The sequence below is a fragment of the Acinonyx jubatus genome, chromosome B2 (genome assembly GCF_027475565.1).
Source record: "Acinonyx jubatus isolate Ajub_Pintada_27869175 chromosome B2, VMU_Ajub_asm_v1.0, whole genome shotgun sequence".
Taxonomy (NCBI): Eukaryota; Metazoa; Chordata; class Mammalia; order Carnivora; family Felidae; genus Acinonyx; species Acinonyx jubatus.
Window position 1 is genome coordinate 15,115,285 of NC_069385.1, and position 24,113 is coordinate 15,139,397.

Genomic DNA, 24,113 nt, shown 5'->3' on the forward strand with positions numbered 1-24,113 from the left:
TATACTCACCAACATCTGTTGTTTCCTGAGCCGTCCATTTTAGACATGAGGAAACAAGGAGAATTGGGTTCAAATAACTTGCCCAGGGATGATAGAACTAGAATACAAAAGAGCTTCTTGAGTATCCAAAGGACTCAACGATGTGAAAAACATAAAGTCCCTCGAATGAAGAAGTGAGTGCAGACATGTGGGAGGAGAGGCCTCAGGGGAGGGAGAAGCTGTACCAGCCACTGTGCTTAAGTGCTTTCCATGAGTTACCCCATCTGGTCTTCACAGCCACACTTCAAGGCAGGTGACACTGTTCTTTCTCTCTCTTTACAGGAGAAGAAACTGAGGCACTGTGCAATTACTTGGCACCAGGTCACACAATAAATGGGAGAATGAGTCTTCCAACTGAGTAACCTAGCTGTAGAGCCTGTACTATTGTATCATGTTGCCCCTTAGTAAGTCACACTATTTCCCCCCAACTCATCCATTAAATTACAGAGAAAAGGGAAAAAGAGGAGCCTGCAGGTAGCTCTAAAAAAGGAGGGGAGTCCTAAAATGGAAACCAGAGGTGGGATGGGGTGGGGATGCACTGGTCATTCGTGTCTTACCGTCATGATGGGGAGAGGGTTTTGAGCAAATTATTTAAGTTTCGGATTGTTCATTCACACTCACTCTTTCATTCACAAGTAACCACTCTCAAGCTTCTTTCTTCCCCCTTACAGGGGATGCGAGAGGGTTAGCTATTAGAAAACAACCAGTATTTTAAGAAGCACCTCATAGAATCCTCCCAACTACCCTGTGAATTAGGTGTCACTGTCACGTTTTGTTGATGAGGAAGCGGAGGCTCTGAAAAACTCATTGCCAGTGATCATAAACCTCATATGTGGTGGACCCAAGCAGTGAGGCCAGTCTGCCTGCCTCCAGTGTCCACACACCTCCTCCTAGGCCTGGCGAGAGGGATCCTGGCATCAGACTGATCTTTAAGAGTCACTGTGTTCTTCAGATGCATTCCATCACCTTGATTTGAGGCAGTCAGTGGTGAGCCATTAGCAAGAAGGGAGTTTACATAAAACAAGCCTGTTGTCATTTGTTTAATTTTTATTTGAACATCAAACAGATTGAGAAAATTGTTTACAGGTGCTTGAGCATCCCACTGGACTCCTTACTTTTTAAAGGTGCAAAAGAGGTTTACAATTGTGTTTCATTAAACAAAGCAAAGCTGCAACAAAACAGAATCACATCGATAATAGTATGCATCAGCGAAAAGGCATATTAAACCGTGAGACACAATTTGGCATTTCAGCCTTTTCCCATAAAACAAGAGCTCTACATTGAAGAAGATGTGTACAAAAAGCATTGTTTATAAGCTGTGAGAGAACATAAACTGGCATAATGTCACTTATGAATTCAAGTCTCTATGACCAATGACCTCTCTGTAAATGCAAAGGGGTCCACATCTCAGGCACCTGCTCATGGGGCTGAATGTTGTTTCCAGGGTACACAGCTCTATACAAAGACACTGAAGATGGATTTGGAACATGGCAGCATTTACATATTTAAAAAGTTCAGGCACATTTGGATGCAAAAAAAACACAAAGAATAGAAATTTTTCTTCAATCTCTGAAAGACAGTGCAAAACTGAAGTGCCGTAACAGAGGCAGCGATTACTTAGAAAACAATTTTAAACGACTTAGAAAGAGGCCACACTCACTTTAATCCAGATGAAAAGGAAATGCAGTTAGAAACAGAGGAATCACACTAATGGAAAGATGAATATTTGGGACCAACCACAGTTTAATTCATTTGCTCCAGTTGAGAGTAAGTTTTCAGGGAGTTCACCTGGGAAGAGTGCAGTGTAATCTGGATCATCCTCCCAAGCCTTGTACTGAAAAGAATCATGGTTGCCTCATAAACTACTATACAACTCTATTTGCCTTCCAAATAACTAGTTTCCCAAAGCAGATTTGCCTGTGAATATTAGACATTACTACGGTCCTAGTGACCATTCCCGGCATCCACAGGCCATCTCAGAGTAGGAAAGTATGAATAGGAAGGGATTTGGAATTGGTTTCATGTAGGGGTACTCCAAACCGATGGCCTAAATCAGTGGCCATTTCAATGTATAAGATTTTCATGCGAGAACACCTTAATGTGATCAAGAGTAAATTACCGGTAAGTCCCTTATTTGTTCAGCCCCCAGAAAGCATGGGATATGGCATAGTTAGACGGCCTTGCAAGATTAACAGGAAAATCTAACCAATGACTGAACTTCCTTAGGGACTGGATTTTGCGACCTACGTAGGGTCTTCTCTTTGGATGAACTAGCCTCTCTGTTGCATGACAGCATTACGGAATCATTACCATAGTAAACTGCAAGCTTGGAGCTTGGCAATGGCCAAAAGAAACATAGACCGCTAGCGGTTCCTTAGACTTAGACCTTAGACTGTGGATGACGCTTCTTCTTCCATAGAATTCCAGCTGCCATTTTAGAAATGGCTGTCATTTGTAGTTTACAGGACACGAGTGGAATACAGAACCCCGGTGCATACCCCAGGTGCCAGTATCGATCTGCCTCAAAATACTTTCAAGGCTTTTATTACTGTATTTCCCACTCTCCAAATTCCTGACCTTAGTTCCCCACCCTACCCTAACCCCAGGTTGATCATGTCTTTCAAAACTTAAATTGCCTCCGAGTGTGGAGGGGGTGGGGAAGACAACATGTTCCCTACCCCCAACAGCAGTATCAGCTGCAAAGTGTCAGCTGTCCATTAGTGGCACTTCAAATAAGAACAAGAAGAGATTTCTAAAATTATTTGAGATTCCTGGGCTAACACTCCAACCATCTGGTGTTCTCTGCCCATTTCAAATGTAGTAGTATCGTAACATGAATACAAACACATTAGATGAATAATGTAAAACCCTCCACTTTATTATTGTTTGGATTTAGCTGGTATTACATCATCTATAGTACTAGAATTTTTTTGTCTGTTTTTATTTTTTTAAAAGAAAATCTAAGTATAAACATTAAAAAGAACCCACTGACCCATTAGGTACTGTCCAAAAATATTACTACTGATATTTTGGTAAAGCAAAATTAGCTGCCCTGAATAATTTTCCTTTGCAGGCATAATCTCTGCTACATAAGATTGTCTATCATTCAATATCCAACAATAGGCATCTGGATTAGTGCTATTTTGTCTACTGTGGATACAAAAGTTGATATGAAATGTGATCTTCATTTAAATGAATAATCACCAGGCCTTAGGCATCAATGACCGCATACATGACAAGGTAGCTCTACAAAAAAAAACTAAATATTTTTCGTGGGTTTTGCATGTTAACCCAGTCAAATTAAATCCAGAACGGAATTACTACATTCAATTGTCTGATAAACAAGCATTGCAATTTCAAAAACAAAATATATTATACTACATAAGGTCTTCTTAAACAAAAACAAAAGAATTATGTTCTAAACATATCCTTACTGCAGATACACAAAATTGCCCCTAAATTCAGATGCACATAAAATGAAAAAAAAACTTAACTTTTTTTTTTTTTTTGGCCCTCCCAGGTTCCCAGTCCTTTGGTGATCGCTTACTAAGTAATCAAAAATGAAATGAAATCCACCTTTTAAAACAGGCGTCCCAAGAGATGCCCTCGAAGCTTGGCTGTGTTGTTGGCTAACACATCACCTCTCAATGGGGTTCAAATCATAGAAACTGAAGTCACTGGAGGAAACCAGACTTACTTTTTGGCTGAGAAGAAGAGATGACCCATAGTTGGCTCTGGAGATGCAAAGGCCTGGGGAAGACTGCCCTGTGGCCCCAGTGAGCCTTTCTGGTTTAGCCTATAGGTCAACGGACTCCTATGGCCCAACTTTAGACACGCGCGCTTGGCTTATGAAGTTGGATGAAATGAGCTTTGGGGGAAGTTTTTTCCCCAAGGCCAAACCCTGGTTGTTGGATGAGCTCTAGACAACCAAGAACACACGTAGGCTGACCAGGTCCCCGGCAACCCCAGTAGGGTGTGTCTGATCCCGACCCTCTGGCCCCATCACCCCAAAGTGTGCTGGGAAAACCTCAGGAATGCGGCTTTCTACTGCTGCTGCTGCCAGCCAGGTGGCAAGGACAGAAGGGCTTCCCGCGGATCCCAGGGCAGCCCCACAGTGCACATGGGGCCTGCCAGGGGCTCTCGGGGTTACCTGCGGCCTGTGCAGGTCCACCATGAGCCTCTCAGGTTTATCTGGTTTCTGCCCTCCTGTTCTCCAAGACTTACAATAGTCATGCACATTTACTATTTACCCCAGTTCCCCAGGGCTAAAAGTGTCACCAGGGTGCCCACTCTTTTGAACCGTTCTTGGTCATATGCTGGGCACTACAAGCGACTAATTCACCTTCCGTGTGAAGTCACACACCAGGGAGATCCGAGTAGAACGCCCTCTGCTGGCAAGTGTGAGACCACACCAGAACAGGTCCTGAAGCGGATATACTGCCAAGTCCTGAGGGGAGAGGGCTTTCTCTCATAAAATGAAAACAAAACAAAACAAAACAAAACAAACAAACAAAACAAAACAAACAAAACACAAGAATTTATCCCTCAAAGGGAAACTGGTATATGTAGAGGTGACTTAATTGGGATCAACTTGCTATTGATGGGTCCATGGGAAGCAAGAATTAACTGGAACCCATGACCTGTGTGTACATAGTGTTCTCAAAAACCAGTGGAGGAGCATTCAGCAAATCTGAAGGTGCAGTGTATTAAGTTGAAAAAGTTTTGACAGTTAGGGGACCTTCCTTCTCTGTGGGCATCTTGTATTCCTATAGGGCAAATGAATAGACAATCACTGAACATTCTGCCTACAGCCATGCAACAGAGCAAAAGCCTTAAGGTATTACTTTAATAAAATGATCCGTTACTATAGGAATACAAGATGATGCCATAATGAACCCTTGACCTAGCTTTCTCCAAGTCAGCAATTAAAGGAGCCACTGTCACGCCTTTCCTGTGGCTTTTTCTTAGAGCCAGTAAACGCTTCACAGAGATGAAATGTCCACTCTCCAGGCCTGGGTCTCAACGAGTAGCTTAAATGCACAGTCACCTGAGTCCCAGCTCATAGACTGAGTTCAGTCATGAAAAGTTACAGAATCCTCATGCTTAGCAATGTAGCAAAGGGGGCAGAGAGAGCCATTACAAAGAATTTAGCCCTGGAATCCCTTTGGCTGTTCCCAAAAGAAGGCGTGCCACTAAGAACTGAGCAAGCAGACGGATGGCCACTCATATTAGGAAGCCACGATGGCGGATGCATGCCGAGTGCGCGTAGGAGAACTCTGCTATCGTGATGCATGATGTGGGTAACATGCTGCAGGGATTCTCAGGACCTTGGGGGAGCCTGGGAGCTCTCAGACTGTGGTGGGGAAAGCCCCTGCCTCCTCAGTGATGTAATATGCTTGCAAGGAATGTGCTGAAGTTGAGCCCGTGGTGGCCAGCTGGCTCTGGTTCATCTCCTCCATGGGTGCGCCCCCCCGGTTGGCTGGGGCGTGCAGGCGGTGGGCGTCCAGCATCTCCAACAGCAGGTCGTAGAGAGGCACTACGTTTTTGCATTTCATGTTGTACAGGTGCTCCATGCCTTTGTTACTGCGGGTGGGAAGACACAAAGGGGACCGCTTTAGAGCATCGCAAGCTCGAGGCCTGCCGAGACTCCAAGGAAGGGGAAACCAGGGAAACTCCAAAGACACCGGCATGCCGATCTTTGTCCCTGTTGAAAGAGCCATTCCAGGATTTGTTATGCGGGCGACTTCCTTCCACTGACTCAAATGAGGTTCTGTTCCCCGCTATTGCATCTAACGAGAGAATGGAGATGATCCAGTCACTCTAGTCATGTAGGAGGGAGGTTTTTAAATGTGTAGAACAGTTCAAGAACTTCCCTTGTTTAAAATGTTCCAGCTCTTTGCCATTTTGTCGGAATACGCTCTAAATTTCTTTCCATGCTCTGCAAGGTCTAACTGATGTGCTTCCATCTACCTCTCCTAGCTCCCCCGGCCTCTCTCTCCTAGCTCACGCTCTTTACTTCTGCTGAGCTTTCTAAGAAAGAGCTTGAAGAAACTGAGCTCTTTACTCCCAGATTCAGGTATCTGCCCTTTCTGTTCCCTCTGCCTGGATGCTCTTCCCCTAAATCTTTTTTGTGTAACATTTATTTATTTTTGAGAGAGAGAGAGAGCACGCATGAGCGGCAGAGGGGCAGAGAGGGAAGGAGACACAGAATCCGAAGCAGGCTCCAGGCTCTGAGCTGTCAGCACAGAGCATGACGTGGGGCTTGAACCCACGAACCATGAGATCATAACCTGAGCTGAAGCTGAATGCTTAACTGACTGAGCCACCCAGGTGCCCCTCTTCCCCAAATCTTCAGACGCCACCTCCCTTGGAAGTCCTTTTGCTGCCACAGTGGCTGTGACCTCAGGGCCTACAGCGTTAGCTGCTCTCTTTCACTTACTCTGTTTTCCTCCCAGCACTGTGACAACCTGAAATTGCTCTCTGTACATATGCATGCTTATTCCTTCCCCCAGGCATGTGTGTCCACATAAACACACACACACACACACACACACACACACACACACACAGGGCAGGCTCCTCGAGGGGCAGTAATTTGCCCATTCTGCAGGCCTGGAACAGTGCCAAGAATGTGGTAAATGCTCAGAAAATATGGGGCAAATGGATACAGGGAAATGTAGGCAAATGGCATTTCTCCTTTTAACCGCTGTCCCCCTGCCCTCTGCCAGCTACAACTCTGCTCTTTCTCCCACCACGCCACCCATGGAAAAAACACAGAACAACCATTTAGGGAGCTTGAAATTGTTTAGAAAGAATGATGGATCATGAGTAGGCAGGACCAAATACCCTAGAAAATATTGGCATTTTTAGTAGGGGAAAAGTCGCATGAGCTGGAGACATGCCAGAAAAACACAGCAACACACTCTTCAGGTCTTACGACACCACAACCTAATTACACATCTACGTGTGTGTGTATGTGTGTGTGTGTTTTAATTTAAAAATGCTGTTAATGCTAAATGCCCACTGGATCTCACACTGTCTTGCTCTTGCAACCTAATGAATCATTTATAGTCACATGAAATCTGGGTGTTAAGTTCTCTGAGTAACAACATATGGCTGGGGCCAACCTTAATAAAACAGAGCTAGATTGGCTGCAATAAGGCACCAAAAACATTAGTGTGTGTGTGTGTGTGTGTGTGTGTGCGTGCCCAAGTGAGCGAGAGAGAAAATGCTCAAATCTAGTAGATTAGCAGCTTCTCTCCAGCTTTTGCACAATTGAGACAAACTCTTCAGAGCTCTCTCCCCGCTGCTGCCCTCTACATAGGCCAACAAAAGTACTAAAGCCTATAAATTTAGTGCAGACATATTTGGGTATTCGCTAATCAGGCTTGCTAATGCTGAAAAGCAGTTGACAGATTTGAAGACTCAGCAATTCCTACCGAAGAATAAAAACCTTCATCTGTAATACATGGTTTCTATGACATCTTTGAAATTCCCAGCCCAGAGTAAATGTTAACACACTTCTTCTAGGGGAAGGTTCCTCTCTCAGCCAGGTAATGTGGCAGAGGGTTGTTACTCTGACGCACTCCTGCTTCCCTCTTTGTAATATTCATAAAAATAAATGGGAAAGGATTAGAAATGTGTGGGCTGAATGCAATCTTGCCTCTTGATGCTTAATCTTGAGGTTTGAAAGCCCCTTACAAATTAAGCCAACCCCTCAGACACCATGCCCTTCCCTCATAGCCACTAAGAGAAGAAATTACATTTTCGTTCCGAGGGTCTGGGTGTAAGCCCAAGGTCATATAGACATCATCATGCATGGCTCTCTGATCTCTCATTTCTAGGGCCTTTCTGGAGTAAAGAATATACCAACTGCTTATTTCTTCCCTGCAGCCAGAGTTCTGTTCATGGGAATAGTATCCATTAAGCGTCTAGCCAGCCACATGACGTGACCATTTGAAATAGAAATGAAGCCACTTTGTCCTTTTGGCACAGAGAGGCTCTTACTTCCTCTGCTAATACCCTTCCTTAACCCCTACACAAAATATTTATCGAGTAGTTACTATGTGCCAAGCCCTATGCTAGGAGGTATTGGGTACACAGATTATGCATGATGGATTGTGACAACTGCCTCAAAGGGTTTACAGTCTAACTGGGGCAGAGAGAAAACAAGACACGAAATAACGATCAGGAAGAATAGGGTATAAATCCCAGCTGGGTTAAGGGTCAGGAGATGCCTCCTGAAAAGAATATCTCAGCCATGATGGATTAGCTTACTGTTCTGAAATACTCCCTCCCTGTGCCCATGCTCCTGATCTTGACTTGAAGCCTCATCAAGTGATGTGTTGGCCAACAGAATGTTGTAGATATCACTTAACTAAAAGATCAAAATGCACTTGCCCTTATAGACTTGCTTTCCTGTACCTCTGCCATTGCCGTGAGAACGATATGTCCCAGCTAACCTGTGGGGACAGGAGGATAAAGGACACACGGAGCAGTCACCTGGCCAGCCTGCAGCTTGAAGCAGAGTCCCCCAGCTGTGCCCAGCTGTCCCACAGGCAGGAGGGAACGCAGCGGGGACGGACAGAGCTGCCAGCCGATGTGTAACCTGGAGTTGCCCACCCGTGACTCAGAGAACAAAGGTGCCTGGCCAGAGCTCAGACTACCAGGAAGTTAAGTAACCGCTGGAGCACAGAAGTTGTACAAGCAAAATAAAGGAACTTACACTTGTATCTAAAGCGATGGGAAGCTGAGGGTTTTAAATAAAGGAATGAGGTGATCAGATGTGGTATTAGGACGGCCACTGTGGCTCTGGGTGGAGAATGGGTTAGGAAGGGTCAAGACTGAAGGCAGGGAGGTATGTTTGGTGGCTTCTGCAGAAATCCAAAAGGAAATGATGGTGGCTTGGATGAGGGTAACAGCCGTGAGGGGTGACAAGGGATCTGAGAGGAATGGAAGAATCGATGGTGATTCTCTGTGCGCTGTAGGGACCGAGATTCTGTCAGGATTTCTTTTTTCTTCTCTTTTTAAAAAAACATTTCTTTAATGTTTCTTTTTGAGAGAGAGAGCATGAGCTGGGGAGCGGCAGAGAGAGAGAGGGGGACAGAGGATCCAAAGCAGGCTCTGTGCTGACAGCAGAGAGTCTGATGTGGGGCTCGAACTCATGAACCGTGAGATCATGACCTGAGCCAGAGTCGGATGCTTAACTGACTGAGCCACCTGGGTGCCCCCAGGTTTCCAACTGTAAATAGGGGGAGCGTGATGCAGGAACCATAATGGACGTGCCGGGTGCCTTCAGAGGACAGCTGTGTTCACGCACCCGCCTTGAGTGGTGAGATAAAACGAATGATCAAACATTGCCATCCTCCCTCTGCCCGCACACCACACACTCCTCCCATCAGACCTTGTGCAGGCTTCAAACTGGGTGCAAATATCATTTCCTCTATGAAGCCTCTCTGACACCTGCCCCACGCCCTAGACAGATTTCCTTCTTCCCTCCTCCGTCGTCCCATAGCGTTTCTGCTTATTATGTCCTGGGAACTGTTCCGAGGGCGCTATCTGTATTCAGGCGTCAGCCCTTCCTGGCCCAGTGGTAGCACGTTTGAGGGCTTGTGTTCATTACAGGGCTCCCGGGGGGGGGACCCAAGGATGCCTCACCTCATGTGCCTGATGTGGGACAGGATGAGGAGGAGCTGGGCCAGACGCCGGTGCTGCTGCTGCAGAGACAGGCCCGCTTTGGCCATCAGGTGGATCAAGGTGTCTGTGATCTTGTCCAAGACACGATGGATATGGTCCTTCTCTTCCAGAGACTTCAGGGTGCTGGACAGAAATGTGTACACTCCTGAATGCGCAGAGAGAGAGTGAGACAGAGAAACTCCAAGACGACGAGGTCTAGGAGACTGGCAGCGTGTGCGGGATGTAAAACCCAGCCAGCGCCAGTGCCCCCCCCCCCCACACCGCCCCCGGCACAGCAGGGCAGGAGTCTGGGACCCGTTCCATCTGAGCAACGGCACGAAATTCCTACTCAGTATACATGTCTGAGAACACCGAGAAACCTATCAGGCCTCCCACGTGTGCGCCAATTTCTGGGACTTGTCATCACGATCCCCAGGAAAGGCACTGTTAGCCTCGGGGTTGTAATGGTTATACCAGCCGCTCCTTCTCTGGCCCGTCTGACATCAACATAAACTATCCCACTAACGCTGACGACAAACCCCTGAGAGAGGCGTTATTATTCCTCTCCCATGAAGAAAACAAAGGGCAGAGAGATGCATGAACCTGCTAAGAAAACTTAGGACAAAGCAGAGCCGGGAAGGAAGCCCAATGCACTGACTCCACATGTGATCATTATCATGTGACATTCTTGTGAGATGCACAGACAGCAAGAATGACCTGTGGAGTGACTGACAGGTAATTTTCCCAGGTAGGATCTACCTTGCTGTTATGTTTCAGATGAGGTTTCAGATGAGGCTTAGGCCCTTCCTACTTTTCCTCCTCAACTGAAAGGTTTATGGTGGGTGGGCGCAGAGGACCACGGGAACTGTTGTTTTTCACTGGGAGGCGTGTTTTGTTTTGTTTTGTCTTGTTTTTTTCCCTCTTGCCTTTCTTCTGGAAACAGATCCTACTCCCTGGGCCACAGGTAGACTCAGGACTGAAATGAGACAATCAGGGGATGCCTGGGTGGCTCAGTCAGTTGGGCATCTGACTCCAGCTCAGGTCATGATGTCACAGTTTGTGAGTTTGAGCCCCACATTGGGCTCCCTGCTGTCAGCACAGAGCCTGCTTCAGATCCTCAGTCTCCCTCTCTCTCTGACCCTCTCGGGCTCATTCTCTCTCTCTCTCTCAAAAATAAATAAACATTAAAAAAAAAAAAAAAGAAATGAGACAATCAGGCCACTCTATTCTTTGGGACAGTATTAGCCCTGAGCTAGACAGAGCTTTTTCTGGAGTTGTATATGGACGTTGTGAAACAGAAACTCTTTCCTCTAGATTGCTGAGCTTGGAGGGTGAGAATAGTGACTCTCAGGTGTGGCACCTTCCCTGCTCATGGAGCTCCCATGTGCAGAATGGAGCTGAGCAACAGAATGTAGAAGTAATAGTTATATGAGGGGTAGGGGGGAAATCCCGGTTCAGGCACAAGGTCCTATTCTTACACTGTTTTCTTTTGACCTTATAACTTCTATAGTATCCTTTCTAACACATGAACCCATAAATTCCCTTTTAAAAACTTTTTTTAACATTTATTTATTTTCGAGAGACAGAGCACGAGCAGGGGACGGGCGGAGAGAGGGAGACACAGAATCGGAAGCAGGCTCCGGGCTCTGAGGTGTCAGCACAGAGCCCGATGCGGGGCTCGTACCCACAAACCATGAGATCATGACCTGAGCCAAAGTCAGACGCTCAACCAACTGAGCCACCCAGGCGCCCTATAAATTCCCTTTTTTGTTCAGGACAGTGTGAGTTGGTTTCTGTCACCTGTACAAAAAGAATCCTGATCACCTGAGTTGGGAACTCAGCCCAAGGACCAGAGGAAGGTGAGTGACAAAGAGGCGGCAAGTATTCAGAGCAAGAGGAGGGCAGGATGGGTCAATCCTGTCGTAGGACCACAAAGATGGGTTTTCTATCAAGTAGACACTCGAGAAACAAACTCCATTCCGCCGAATCATACCGTCCTACAGAGAGCAGATGATGCTGTATTTGTCTCCAGATGATGCATTATGTATTTAGCAACATCTTTTTCAGTCTTATTTCTTCTCAGCCCACTGGCCCCCTCATAAAGAGATTTCTTCTCCTCCCCATCCTCTCCCCATCCTCACTGGTACCTTCAAGCTAAGTCCCCTACGTTTATTAATGTCTGACTTTGTACTGCTACAATTCTTTCCTTTAGCAGGCTGTGATGTCATGACAGTTACTGCCCACACCGCAACCCAGAGGTCGGCGATGGGGAAAATACCTATGCAGTGGAACTCATAGTAAACAGCGGTAATTGCCCAGAATGGAAAATGGCTAAGCTTTAGAACAAATACAACAACAACAACAAAACCAGGATGGTCGGGATCTTGGCTTACATGCAGTTGAATACAATAATGTAGCTTTTCGTACCCAGAGGCACTTGGATCCAAAGCAAATAGACCACAGAATGAGTAAGCAATAGACAGGCAGTGAAATAAGGAAGAAATTGCCGGATTCCTTCACTTAACGTTCCATGTGAACTGTTGACAGAGAAAGAACGTGTCCGTTAGAAATTGGGCAACTGTCCAGTGGCCTCGGGGTTGGCCTGGAAGTGATGGATGGCAGGAGGGTTGTGCACCAGTGGGTTAGGGTGAGGGGCACCTCCGAGCGGCCCCCCACCCTGCCTCGCACTTCCCTCTCTGTTACCACACACGTTCTAGCCTCCCGTCTCCCAGAGGCCCTGCAACTGGCTGTATGTCCTGGGAACCTGCCCAGGCCACAGAGCTGAGTTAATCCAACTTGGATGATGCGTTTTCTACCAATTTCCTTTTTTGTCACCACCCGGGATGCTGGCCTCATACACCAATAATCCTGTTCTGGTTCAAGAGAACCACAGAATCGAGGAGCAACCTGCTTCAAGGTGACATCCAGCCACACGGTTCTTCTTCCTTGTGCACCCAGGGGTAGAATTTCAGACCTCTTCTGCTTGAATCTCAGACACCTTGAGAGCCAGCCTCACATCACGCTCTTCCCAGTGAAAGAACCGTGGCCCTCAGGCGCAGGGTGGGAAGTTTTCTCCGGGGCTACTGATCGCCCATCTTCCTTCAGGTGCCTGCACACATCGATTCTTTCCTTTAGCAGACTTTCATTAGGGACCTACTGTGTGCATGCACTATGTTACTTAATAGGGATTCCAAGTCCTATTTTAAGTGTTAATGGCTTTTTAAATGATTTATTTATTATTTTTTGAGAGAGAGAAAGAGACAGAGCACAAGCGGGGAGGGGCAGAGAGAGAGAGGGAGACACAGAATCCGAAGCAGCCTCCAGGTTCTGAGCTGTCAGCACAGAGCCCGATGTGTGGCTCGAACTCATGAATGGTGAGATCATGACCCGAGCCGAAGTCAGTCGCTTAACTGATGGAGCCACCCAGGCGCCCCAAGTGTTAATGTTTTGCGTGCAGATATTGCCTGTGGAGAAAGAATTTTCTTAACACTGACTCGAGATGCAGTCCATTTGCAGAACAAGTCTGTTTTTCTAGTCCTGTTTTGGCACGGATACAGCTTATCATTTCATCCTTGTCAGCAGATGCTTCCTAGCTGTGTAAATATACTCAGAAATAAAAATACAGTCCTGTTGAAATGCCAGTAATTGACAACAGCAGCCATCATCCTTTTGGGCTTTTCTGGCAAAATGTGGTCCATCCATGTTTGTTGCCTGCTGCCCCTAAGGGGGTGTTTGAGAGAAACAACAGAAATTCAAATTCCCAGAATGCTTCAGGTGCTCCGGCGAATGCAAAACCGGGCTGCTGGTAATTTCCATATCCCAGGTGGTCCCCGCCACCCTGGATGGCTGCACCACTGTGCCCAACAGCACAGAGCCAGTGACCAGACAGTGAGAGCCTTCAGAAATATTCTTGCACCAAGGCAGGTTTTGCAACTCCCAGAGCTGCTCCAAATCCCAAAGATGGAAAAAACCAATCTGTGTGTCATTATCCAGTCTTGAAGTATTATTAGCAAATCTGAGCTTCTCCATATTCTGAATCTTGGCCAACACCAGGAGATGTAGGAAGAGTCTGTGGAGAAATCGGGTGGTAGAAAAGAATGGGGAGCGAGACCACAAGGACACCCCCATATATAAGAGATCTCAATTCAATCTTTCTCACACTCTCTTGCTCTCACCGACTCTGAATTTTACTCTCTCCTCTGATTCTGCTTGGATGCTCTCCCTCTGCCTTCTTCCTTTTTTCTCTTCACCCCACAGGACCCTCTCCCTACCCCCATCACTTTTCCAGATGATAGAGACTTCTGGAAGCTGGAGGAATGCAGGCATGGACCCTGCAGGGCATATATGTACGTGGTCGTGCCCAGAAGGGAGCATAGCACAACCAACCATTGCCCTCCACTGGTGGGCACATCTAATTGTTCTAAACAAATGAAGAATGCTGAGGCCATGGTTTACCAGATGCTTAAGGCCAAATTCTTCAAGCAAGGACACATGTTTTCTTTCCCAAAAGGAAGAATGTGACACTGGACCCTGGGAGAATCCTTCGGCCTATGGTAGTTTGACCAAATTAAAAAAAAAAAACAAAAACACAACTCAAAGGGAAAAATTAGCAAAGAAAACCCCTCAAGTCCACGACTATAAGTAGTCTGGGCCAGCAAGCTGCCACTCTCCTTGCAGGGACTTCTCTTTTTATCCTGTTCACCCAGTGATTAATCCGCAGGTCAGCCTTTAGGGGTTTTAACTGTAAAACAAGTAATGAGCATGTCTGCTCAGAAGGGCCTTCGAGACTGACAGTTTGATGAACACTCCATTTGTTTTGTGCTCCCCCCGCAACTGCTGGTCTCCTAGGGGATAGTACTGCCCCTTGTGGAGTGTTGTTGGGACAGTTTGTGGTTGCTACAGCCACTTAGTGGGAGAGACCTGTCGGATGTCCTACAAAGTGTCAGACAGTCCCAAATAATGAAGGGTTTTTTTTCTTAAATGTATTAACGAATCAATCCTACTACAAACCATTTTTTAATACTTATTTATTTATTTTGAGAGAAAGAGGGAGAGCTTGAGTGGGGGAGGGTAGGGAGAGAAAGAGAGAGAGGGAGAGAGAGAGAGAGAGAGAGAGAGAGAGAATCCCAAGCAGGTTCCATACTGTCAGCACAAAGCCCAACAAGGGGATCGATCTCATGGTTCATGAGATCATGACCTAAGCTAAAATCAAGAGTTGGACACTTAACCAACTGAGCCACCCAGAAACCCCTACAAATAAAAATTTTGCAGTGAAAAGTTCTGAAAAGCTTCTACAAAGGCTGTACAAAAAAAGGTCCAGTATTCAGTTTGGCTATAGAAAGGAAAGCTTAAATGGAATACCTTTTCTCAAAATTATGAAGTAATTTATTCACTTTATGCAGCCAATTGAATGTATTACATAAGCTGTCCAACTACACACGTTTTTAGTGCAGGTATACAGGTGCCACAAAAGCAACACAACTGGTTGCAAAATATAGAATAAGACTTAAGATTCTCCTAAACAAAATTAGAATCAACTATTACAAAACAGTAGACATTAATGAAATACTGTGTTATTGCTCCTATGTGTTTTTAAATAATTTTTTGGCATAATAAGAAATACACTTTGTGAAAAGTACATATTAAAATTATTTTGGAGTTCTTGTCTTTCTGTCTTGGACTAACATTGTCCCACAGACTTTTTGATCACCTCTTGTATGTATTACTGTTTATTTTTCCAATTCATTATCTCTTTTCCACTGCTTATCCAAGGGATATGATCTCCAAGGTCTTTTTAAGTTCTATACACTGAATATCTGGAATTTGTGAGCTTTTAAGATAGGATCTATGTTCATATAAGAGACTTATTTCATATCTAAGGACATAACACAGATGGAAAGAGAAGGGATGAAAAAAGATATTCCATGCCAACAGACAGGAAAAGAAGGTGGGTGTAGCTGTACTTATATCAGAAAATATAGATTTTAGAATAAAAACTTTAAGAAAAGACAGGACATTACATAATAATAAAAGTATTGATCCAACAAGAGAATATAATACTTGTAAATATCTATGCACCCAAAATAGGAGGTCCTAAATATATAAAGCAAATGTTAACAGACATAAGGAAGCAATACAACAATAGCAGGGGACTTTAACACCCCACTTACATCAATGGATATATCATCCAGACAGAAAATCAATAAGGAAAAACCAGCCTTAAATGATATATTAGACCAGATGGTCATAATGGATATACAACAGAGCATTCCATCCAAAAGCAGAAGAATACACATTCTTCTCAAGTGCACATGGAACATTCTCCATGACAGATCACTTTATAGGCCACAAAACAAGTCTCAGTAAACTTAAAGAAGACAAAGCATGTTTTCTGACCACAATGGTATAAAGCTAGAAACGAAGTACAAGAAGAAAACTGGAAAAATCACAAATACATGGAGATTAAACAACATGCTACTAAAGAACCAATGCATCAGTGAAGAAATAAAATATCTTGAGACAAATGAAAATGGAAATACAATGGTTCAAAATCTATGGGATGTAACAAAAGCAGTTCTAAGAGACAAGTTCATAGCAATACAGGCCTACCTCAAGAAACAAGAAAAACCTCAAATAAGCAATCTAACTTCACACCTAAACGAACTAGAAAAAAAGAACCAATGAAGCCTAATGTTAGTAAAAAGGAAATAAATAATTAAGATGAGAACACCTGGGTGGCTCAGTCGGTTAAACAGCTGACTTTGGCTCAGGTCATGATCTCACAGTTCATGGGTTCGAGCCCTGCATCAGGCTCTGTGCTGACAGCTCAGAGCCTGGAGCCTGCTTTGGATTCTGTGCCTCCCTCTCTCTGTCCCTCCCCCACTCATGCTCTGTCTCTGTCTCTTCCCTTTCAGAAATAAATAACCATTTAAAAAAAAGAAATAATTAAGATTAGAGCAGAAATAAATAAAAACTGAAACAAATAATAAAAAAGAGCAATGAAACTAAGAGCTGGTTCTTTAAAAAGATAAACAAAATTGACAAACTATCTAGATTCACCAAGAAAAGAGAGAGAGAGAGAGAGAGCACAAATAAATACATTCAGAAATGAAAGACAAGTTATAACTGATACCGCAGAAATACAAAGGATCATAAGAGACTGCTATGAATAATTATGTGCCAAAAAATTGGACAATCTAGAAAAAAAAATTCTTAGAAGCATACAACCTCCCAAGATTGAATCATGAACAAACAAAATCTGAACAGAGATCATATGCTAGAGATTCAGCGATATTTATCAATTTAATATAATTTTTAGTGAAATCTACTAGAAGTTCTAGAAGGTAAAAACGTGGTATGTCAATACATTCAAGCTGACTCAAAGGACAAATCCTTTAATGATTTCAGATGGTGAAACTGACGAACTGATTCAACTGACCTGAGAAGAAATCTTAAACATACACTTTTTAAGAAAATAATTTAAGTGGCAGCCATGTGTCTCAGTTTTTTATTGAAGTATAATTGACATACAATATTATAGTAGTTTCAGATGTACAACATAGTAATTTGATACTTACATTTATTACGAAATGAGCACTGCAGCAAGTCTCATCGCCATCTGTCGCCGCACAAAGTTCTTACAATATTATTGACTATATGCCCTGTCTGGATGTTACATACCTATATCTTATTTATCTTATAACTGGAAGAAGATTGTACCTTTTAATTTCCTTCACCTATTTCGTCCATCTCCCCACCTCTTCCCCTCTGGCAATCACCAGTTTGTTTTCTGTATCTAGGGCTCTGTTTCTGTTCTACTTTGTTTCTTCATTTGTTTTGCTTTTTAGATTACACATATAAGTGAAACCCTTTGGTATTTTTTTTTTCTCTGACTCCTTCCACTTACCATAATACCATCTAGGTCTATACATGCATGTTGTTGCAAATGGTAAGATCTCATTACTCTTTATAGCACAGTAACATTCTATTGTATGTCTATACCACATCCTCTTTATCCATTCATCTATAGATGGACACTTGGGTCGCTTCAATATCTTGGCTGTTGTAAACAATGCTGCGACGAATGTAGGAGTGTGTGTATCTTTTTGAATTAACATTTTGATTTCCTTTGAATTCTTTGAATTCCAGCAATCCTCCAAAAAGAATTACTTTTGGAGGATTGCTGGAACATACGGTAGTTTTATTTTTAATTTTTGAAGGAAGCTTCATACTATTTTCCGCAGTGGCCGCACCAATTTACATCTCCACCAACAGTGCACGAGATTTCTCTTTTCTCCACATCCTCTCCAGCACTTGTTATTTCTTGTCTTTCTGATAATAGGCATTCTGACAGGTGTGAGGTGGTAACTCACTGTGGTTTTAATTTGCATTTCCAAGACGATTCATGATGTTGAGCACCTATTCATGTGCCTGTTGGCCATCTGGGTGTCTTCTTTGGAAAAAAGTCTATCAGGTCCTTCTCCCATTTTTTGAAATTGGATTGTTTGGCTTTTGCTATATATTTTGTGTATCTTGGATATGAACTCCTAATAAGGGGGACACTTTATCTGCAAATATGTTCTCCCATTCAGTGGGATGTCTTTTCATTTTTTTGGTGGTTTCTTTCATTGTGCAAGGGCTTTTAATTTAATGTCCCATTTGTTTGTTGTTTTTTTTTTTTTTGAGTTTATTTATTTTGACAGAGAGACAGAGAGTGCAAGCAGGCGAGAGGCAGAGAGAGAGGGAGAGAGAATCCCAAGCAGGCTCCACACCATCAGTGTGGAGCCCAGTGTAGAGCTTGAACTCACACACCATGATCTCATGACCTGAGCCAAAACTGAGTCAGATGCTTACCCCACTGAGTGACCCAGGTGCCCCCTTCCATTTGTTTATATTTTCTTTTGTTGTCCCTTACTAAGGAGACAGATCCAAAAAAAAATAATGCTAAGACCAATGTCAAGGAGCTTACTGCCTATGTTTTCTTCTAGGAGTATTATGGTTTCAGGTCTTACATTTAAGTTTTCAATCTATTTTAAGTTTATTTTGTATAGGCTATAATAAAGTGATTCAGTTTCATTCTGTTGCCTGTAGCTTTTATATATGAAATTGCAGTTGTCGGGGTGAGGGGTGCTGGGCAAGATGGGTGAACGGGAGGAGATACATGCTTCCAGTTCTGGAATGAATAGGTCACAGGAATAAAAGGCACAGCATGAGGAATGTAGTCAATGATACTCCAATAGTGACATGTGAGGTCAGATGGTACCTACACTTGTGATGAGCACATCACAATGTCCAAACCTGTTGATCATTACCTGTACACCTGAAGCTAATGTCACATTGTGCCGGGGCACCTGGATGGCTCAGTTGGTTGTGTATCTGACTCTTGATTTCAGCTCAGGTCATAATCTGGCACTTCATGAGTTCAAGCCCCACATCAGGCCCTGTGCTGACAGCTCAGAGCCTGGAGCCTGCTTCAGAATCTGTGTCTTCCTCTCTCTCTGCCCGTTCCCCACTCGTGCTCTGTCTCTCTCTCTCTCGAAAATAAACATTAAAAAAAAGTCACATTGTGTGTCAACTATACCCAAATTAAAAAAAATTCCAGTTAAAAATTTTTGTAATAAATAATATTCTAGCCTTATACCTTTTAGGATAAATCCATTATGGATCTATGTTTTGCTTAAAAGCCTTATTTAGGTTAGTTGTATCAGTAATATAGAAGGAAGCAGCCAGGGTTCTGATTCTCCAATCCCTCAAACAGTCAATTACGAGGTTTCTGAGGTCAAGATGTTCTGGAGGGACATTAAAAAAATTTTTTTTGTTAATATTTATTTATTTTTGAGAGAGAGACAGAATGACTGGGGAGGGGCAGAGAGAGAGAGAGGGAGACGCAGAATTTGAAGGTGGCTCAGGCTCTGAACTGTCAGCACAGAGGCTGACATAGGGCTCGAACCCACGAACCGTAACTGAAGTCAGTTGTTTAACTGACTGAGCTACCCAGGTGCCCCTGAAGGGCCATTTGATGGAAAATGTGCAGCCCATCTATCACACAGGAATCTATTCACAAGGTTCCACTCAGAATTCCTAGTCCCAAGGAGCTGGCCTGGCCTTGAGGGTTTCATTTTTTCCCCAGGGAAGGTAGGCCAAAATAGTCGGCATAAATTCATTTCCCTGGACCTTTCCTTTTCTTGCTTGGCATCTTAAGGGCAATGGAGCAACAACACAGAGCAGGAAGCAGCTCTTACACATTGGAGCAGACTGCATTTTCCAATGTGACAACTACAACATCTCCTATCCAACATGCTGCTCAACAACATGATCCTGACACTCTTCCCACAGAGGTGTCCAATCTATGCCCTCCTTTGAGTCTGGGTGGACCCATGACTTGCTTGTAATTAAAAAAAGGGGGAGGGCTGGAAGTGATGCTGTGTGGCTTCTAAGGGGCTATCCTATTAGGCCATGCAGCTTTTGCCTTGTCAGCTGGGACAGCTGCTTCTGGAGCCCTTGCCACCTTCTAAGAGGTACACTGCACCAGGCTGTGTGGGAGTTACGGGAGAAACCATAGGTACGCATTTTAGTCAACAGCTCCAGTTGATGTCCTAGCCAGCAGCCAGCATCAATTGCTACCGTGTGAATAAAGGCACATCAAGATGACCACGCCTACAATTACCAAATTATCCCAACATCATGAGGCTCCCCATCTGAGGCACTAGACATTGTGGAAAAGAGACAAGATGTTCATTCTGTGCCCTATACAAATTCATGGCCAAGAGAATCCAAACTTTTTTTTTTAACTTGTTACGTTTTGGGGGTAATTCATTACACAGTAGCAGTAGGCACAATACAGCTGGATATCTGCACAAAACACTTTGAAGGGAAAATGATAGGCAGATTAGAGATTGGGCTCCCGTTCTGGTGTACCTGAATACTCTCTACTCCACATTATAAACCCTATTGCCTATCAATGCCTTAATCCAGCCCTTGACCTTCATCCTTGGTACAACTGGTGAGGGTTTTAACTCATCCTGTCAGCTACTGTGTGCAGTTAACAACTTTCATTGGAAGCTATTACACCTGGCCACTGTCCAGCTGATCCATCTCAAAACATATGGATCTTCCCCTAACTGGCAACCCAAAATCTCTGCATCTGGTCTCTCACCAGAGTATAAAACACTCTGAATTCTTGGTTGAACAATCCTTACCCAGTCCCAATTGTGAGAAATAGACTTTGTAGAGATTTGCCCGAAGGAGAGTGTTTTATGTTATACAACTGGTCTATTTGCTTTTATTTTTATTAAAAGTCTATAAACCTTATAATGGAATGTGTTCTCCTCTGTGCTTTGGCCAAGTGAGGGAGATTTAGAGCCAAATTTGTGGCCCATTCCTAAGAGCTGTACAGATGTACTTCTGTGCACTAATTAGGTTCCTGGATTTGTTACTTTATTCACTTTATTTTCCTTTTTTACAGATTTTGTCAATTATTGGTCTACTCCCTTTGCATTACATAAAACTTAGTAAGCCATTTCAAATTCTCTGTGGAATAGGCAATATGTGAATCAAAAAATGAAAAAGATATCCCTCCATCTTCTGCCAAATCAATAAACAGTGTTAGTGTGAATGCAAATGTTTACAAAACATCATTAAACATTCATCTGAGTGACTTAGCTTCAAATCCAGGAAAAAAAGTGACATGTGATCTAAGAATATATAATAAGCTGAAATGCATGTGAGCTCATCATCCTGAATTGAACAGCACAACTGTTCAAAACCCTATGATGTTCAGCACTGGTTGCTAACAGATGAAGGTTGCACATTCTTGGTTCTGACTTGTATGTTTATCTCCAGAGTCACAAAATTTCAGATAATACTTTTCCCCTTTTACCTAGATATAAAAGTGAAATGGCTGATAGTTCCCTCTGATTACTTCGGAAGAGATGATTAGTTTCAAAAATTACTGTTTTGAAGAGACAAGTGGGCATCTAAATGGCACACATTCCTTAGGGTTATCAGTTTCTCCATTTCAAGTGAACACTACAGTAGATGAAAATTATATCAAAAAAGTGTCACATGACTATGACAGGTTTATCTCATTTTTCCTTGAGAAAGGTTATATCACATTGCAAAAAGGAGACATAGAATTCCAGAATTATAGAATTAAAAAGGGCCTACGTTCATCTAAGTCAGTAGTTTTCAAACTATTTTGAGGATCAAAACCCCTGAAAACTGTGAACCTCTTATAAAAACTTCATATATAAACTGGGTGTAGTAAAGCTTTGGAAGCAGAAGGAATAAAGGTGCGGGGCTGGATCTCACTCACTCAGCTTCTCCTCCTTCACCGGAGTCTCCTTCTGGAACACAAGTCTTGGAACAGAAGAACATTTAAAAACCAACAATCTAAAAAGAGTGAGAAGGCAAGCCATACTGGGAGAAAATATTTACAAAAGACATATCTGATGAGGAAGGATTCTTATGCAAAATATACAAAGAACTCTTAAAGGTCAACATAAGAAAATGAACAACCCAATTAAAAAATGGGCCACAAAATTAGAAGAATTATACTTAAATTTGTATGGAACCACAGAAGACCTGGAATAGCCAAAGCAATCGTAAGAAAGAAGAACAAAGTTGGAGGTATCACAATCCCAGATTTCAAAATATACTACAAAACTGTAGTAACCAAAACAGAACGGTACTGGCACAAAAACAGACACACAGATTAATGGAACAGAATAGGGATCCCAGAAATAAACCCACATTTATATAGTCAATTAATCTATGACAAAGGAGGCAAGAATATACAATGGGGAAAAGAAAAGACAGTCTCTTTAGTAAACGGTGTTAGGAAAACTGGATGGCTACATGCAGAAGAATGACACTGGAACACCAACACCATACACAAAAATAAACTCAAAATGGACTAGAGACCTAAATGTGAGAACTAAACCATAAAAATCCTTGAAGAGAGAGAGCACAGGCAGTAATTTCTCTAATATCAGACATAGCAACATTTTTTTAGATCTGTCTGTTAAGACAAGGGAAATAAAAGCAACAATAAATTATTGGGACTGTATCAGACTAAAAAGCTTTTGCACAGCAAAGGAAACCATCAAGAAAACAAAAAGATAACCTACTGAATGGGAGAAGATTTTTGCAAATGACATATACAATAAGGGGTTAATATCCAAAATATATTAAGAGATTATACAACTCAACAGACACACATGCAAACAAACAACCTGACTAAAAATGGGCAGAAAACTGGCACAGATCTTTTGCCAAAGAAAACATACAGATGGCCAACAGATTCGTGAAAAGATGCTCAACATCACTAATCATTAGAGAATGCAAATCAAAACCCTAATGAGACATCTCTTCACAATTGTCAGTATGGGTAAAAATTAAGAAGACAAGAAGCAACAAGTATTGATGAGAATGTGGACAAAAAGGAACCCTCATGGAAATGTCAACTGGTGCAGCTACTGTGGAAAGCAGTATGAAGGTTCCTCAAAAAATTAAAAATTGAAATACCATATGATCCAATTATTCCACTATTGGGTATTTACCCAGGGAAAACACAAACTCAAAAAGATATATGCACCCCTATGTTTATTGAAGCATTATTTATAATAGCCAAGATATGGAAGCAACTTAAGTGTCCACCAACAGACAAATGAATAAGAAAATGTGGAATATTGCACAGCCATCAAAAGGAGATCATGCCTTTTGAGACAAAAATGGATAGACCTAGAGGGTATTAAGTGAAACAAGTCCAACTAAGAGAGACAAATTCCATATGATTCCATTCAAAATCAAATCTTAAAAAATGAATACACAAACAAAAAGCAGAATCAGACCTATAAATATGGAGCAAAACTGATGGTTGCCAAAAGGGAAGAGGTTTAGGAGGTTGGGCTAAATGGGTGAAGGAGAGAGGGAGATACAGGCTTCCCATTATGGAACGAGAAAGTCACAGGAATAAAAAGCAGAGCATAAGGAATTCAGTGATACTGTAACAGTGATGTAATGGGACAGATGGTAGCTGTATTTGTGGTGAACATAGCATAATGTAAAAACTTGTCAAATCACTAAGTTGTACACCTGAAACTAACATAACCTTTGTGTATCAACTATACTCAAAAAAATAGGCAAAAGACCTGAATAGACACCTCATTAAAGAAAAAATATACAGATGACAAATAAGCATATGAAAAGATGCTAGGGGCGCCTGGGTAGCTCAGTCGGTTATGCATCCGACTTCAGCTCAGGTCATGATCTCATGGCTCGTGGGTTTGAGCTCCTCATTGGGCTCTCTGCTGACAGCTCAGAGCCTGGAGCCTGCTTCAGATTCTATGTCTCCCTCTCTCTCTGCCCCTCTCATTCTGTCTGTCTCTGTCTCTCAAAAA

At 43.1% G+C, this 24,113-nt stretch overlaps 1 protein-coding gene across 11 annotated transcripts in view; it reads right to left on the minus strand.

The window, feature by feature from the left end:
- Positions 1 to 1,066: 1,066 nt before the first annotated feature.
- Positions 1,067 to 24,113, minus strand: part of ESR1 (estrogen receptor 1) — a 417,733-nt gene continuing 394,686 nt past the window's right edge. For 10 of the 11 annotated variants that reach the window (XM_053222085.1, XM_053222082.1, XM_053222087.1 and 7 more), the window contains 2 exons: positions 9,697 to 9,880; positions 1,067 to 5,622 (listed from right to left, as the gene is read on the minus strand). In XM_053222085.1, the coding sequence (XP_053078060.1) occupies positions 5,388 to 5,622; positions 9,697 to 9,880 (419 nt within the window). In that variant the 3' untranslated portion in view covers positions 1,067 to 5,387. The remainder of the gene's footprint in view (positions 5,623 to 9,696; positions 9,881 to 24,113) is intronic. The other variant, XM_053222091.1, reaches the window with a different exon arrangement.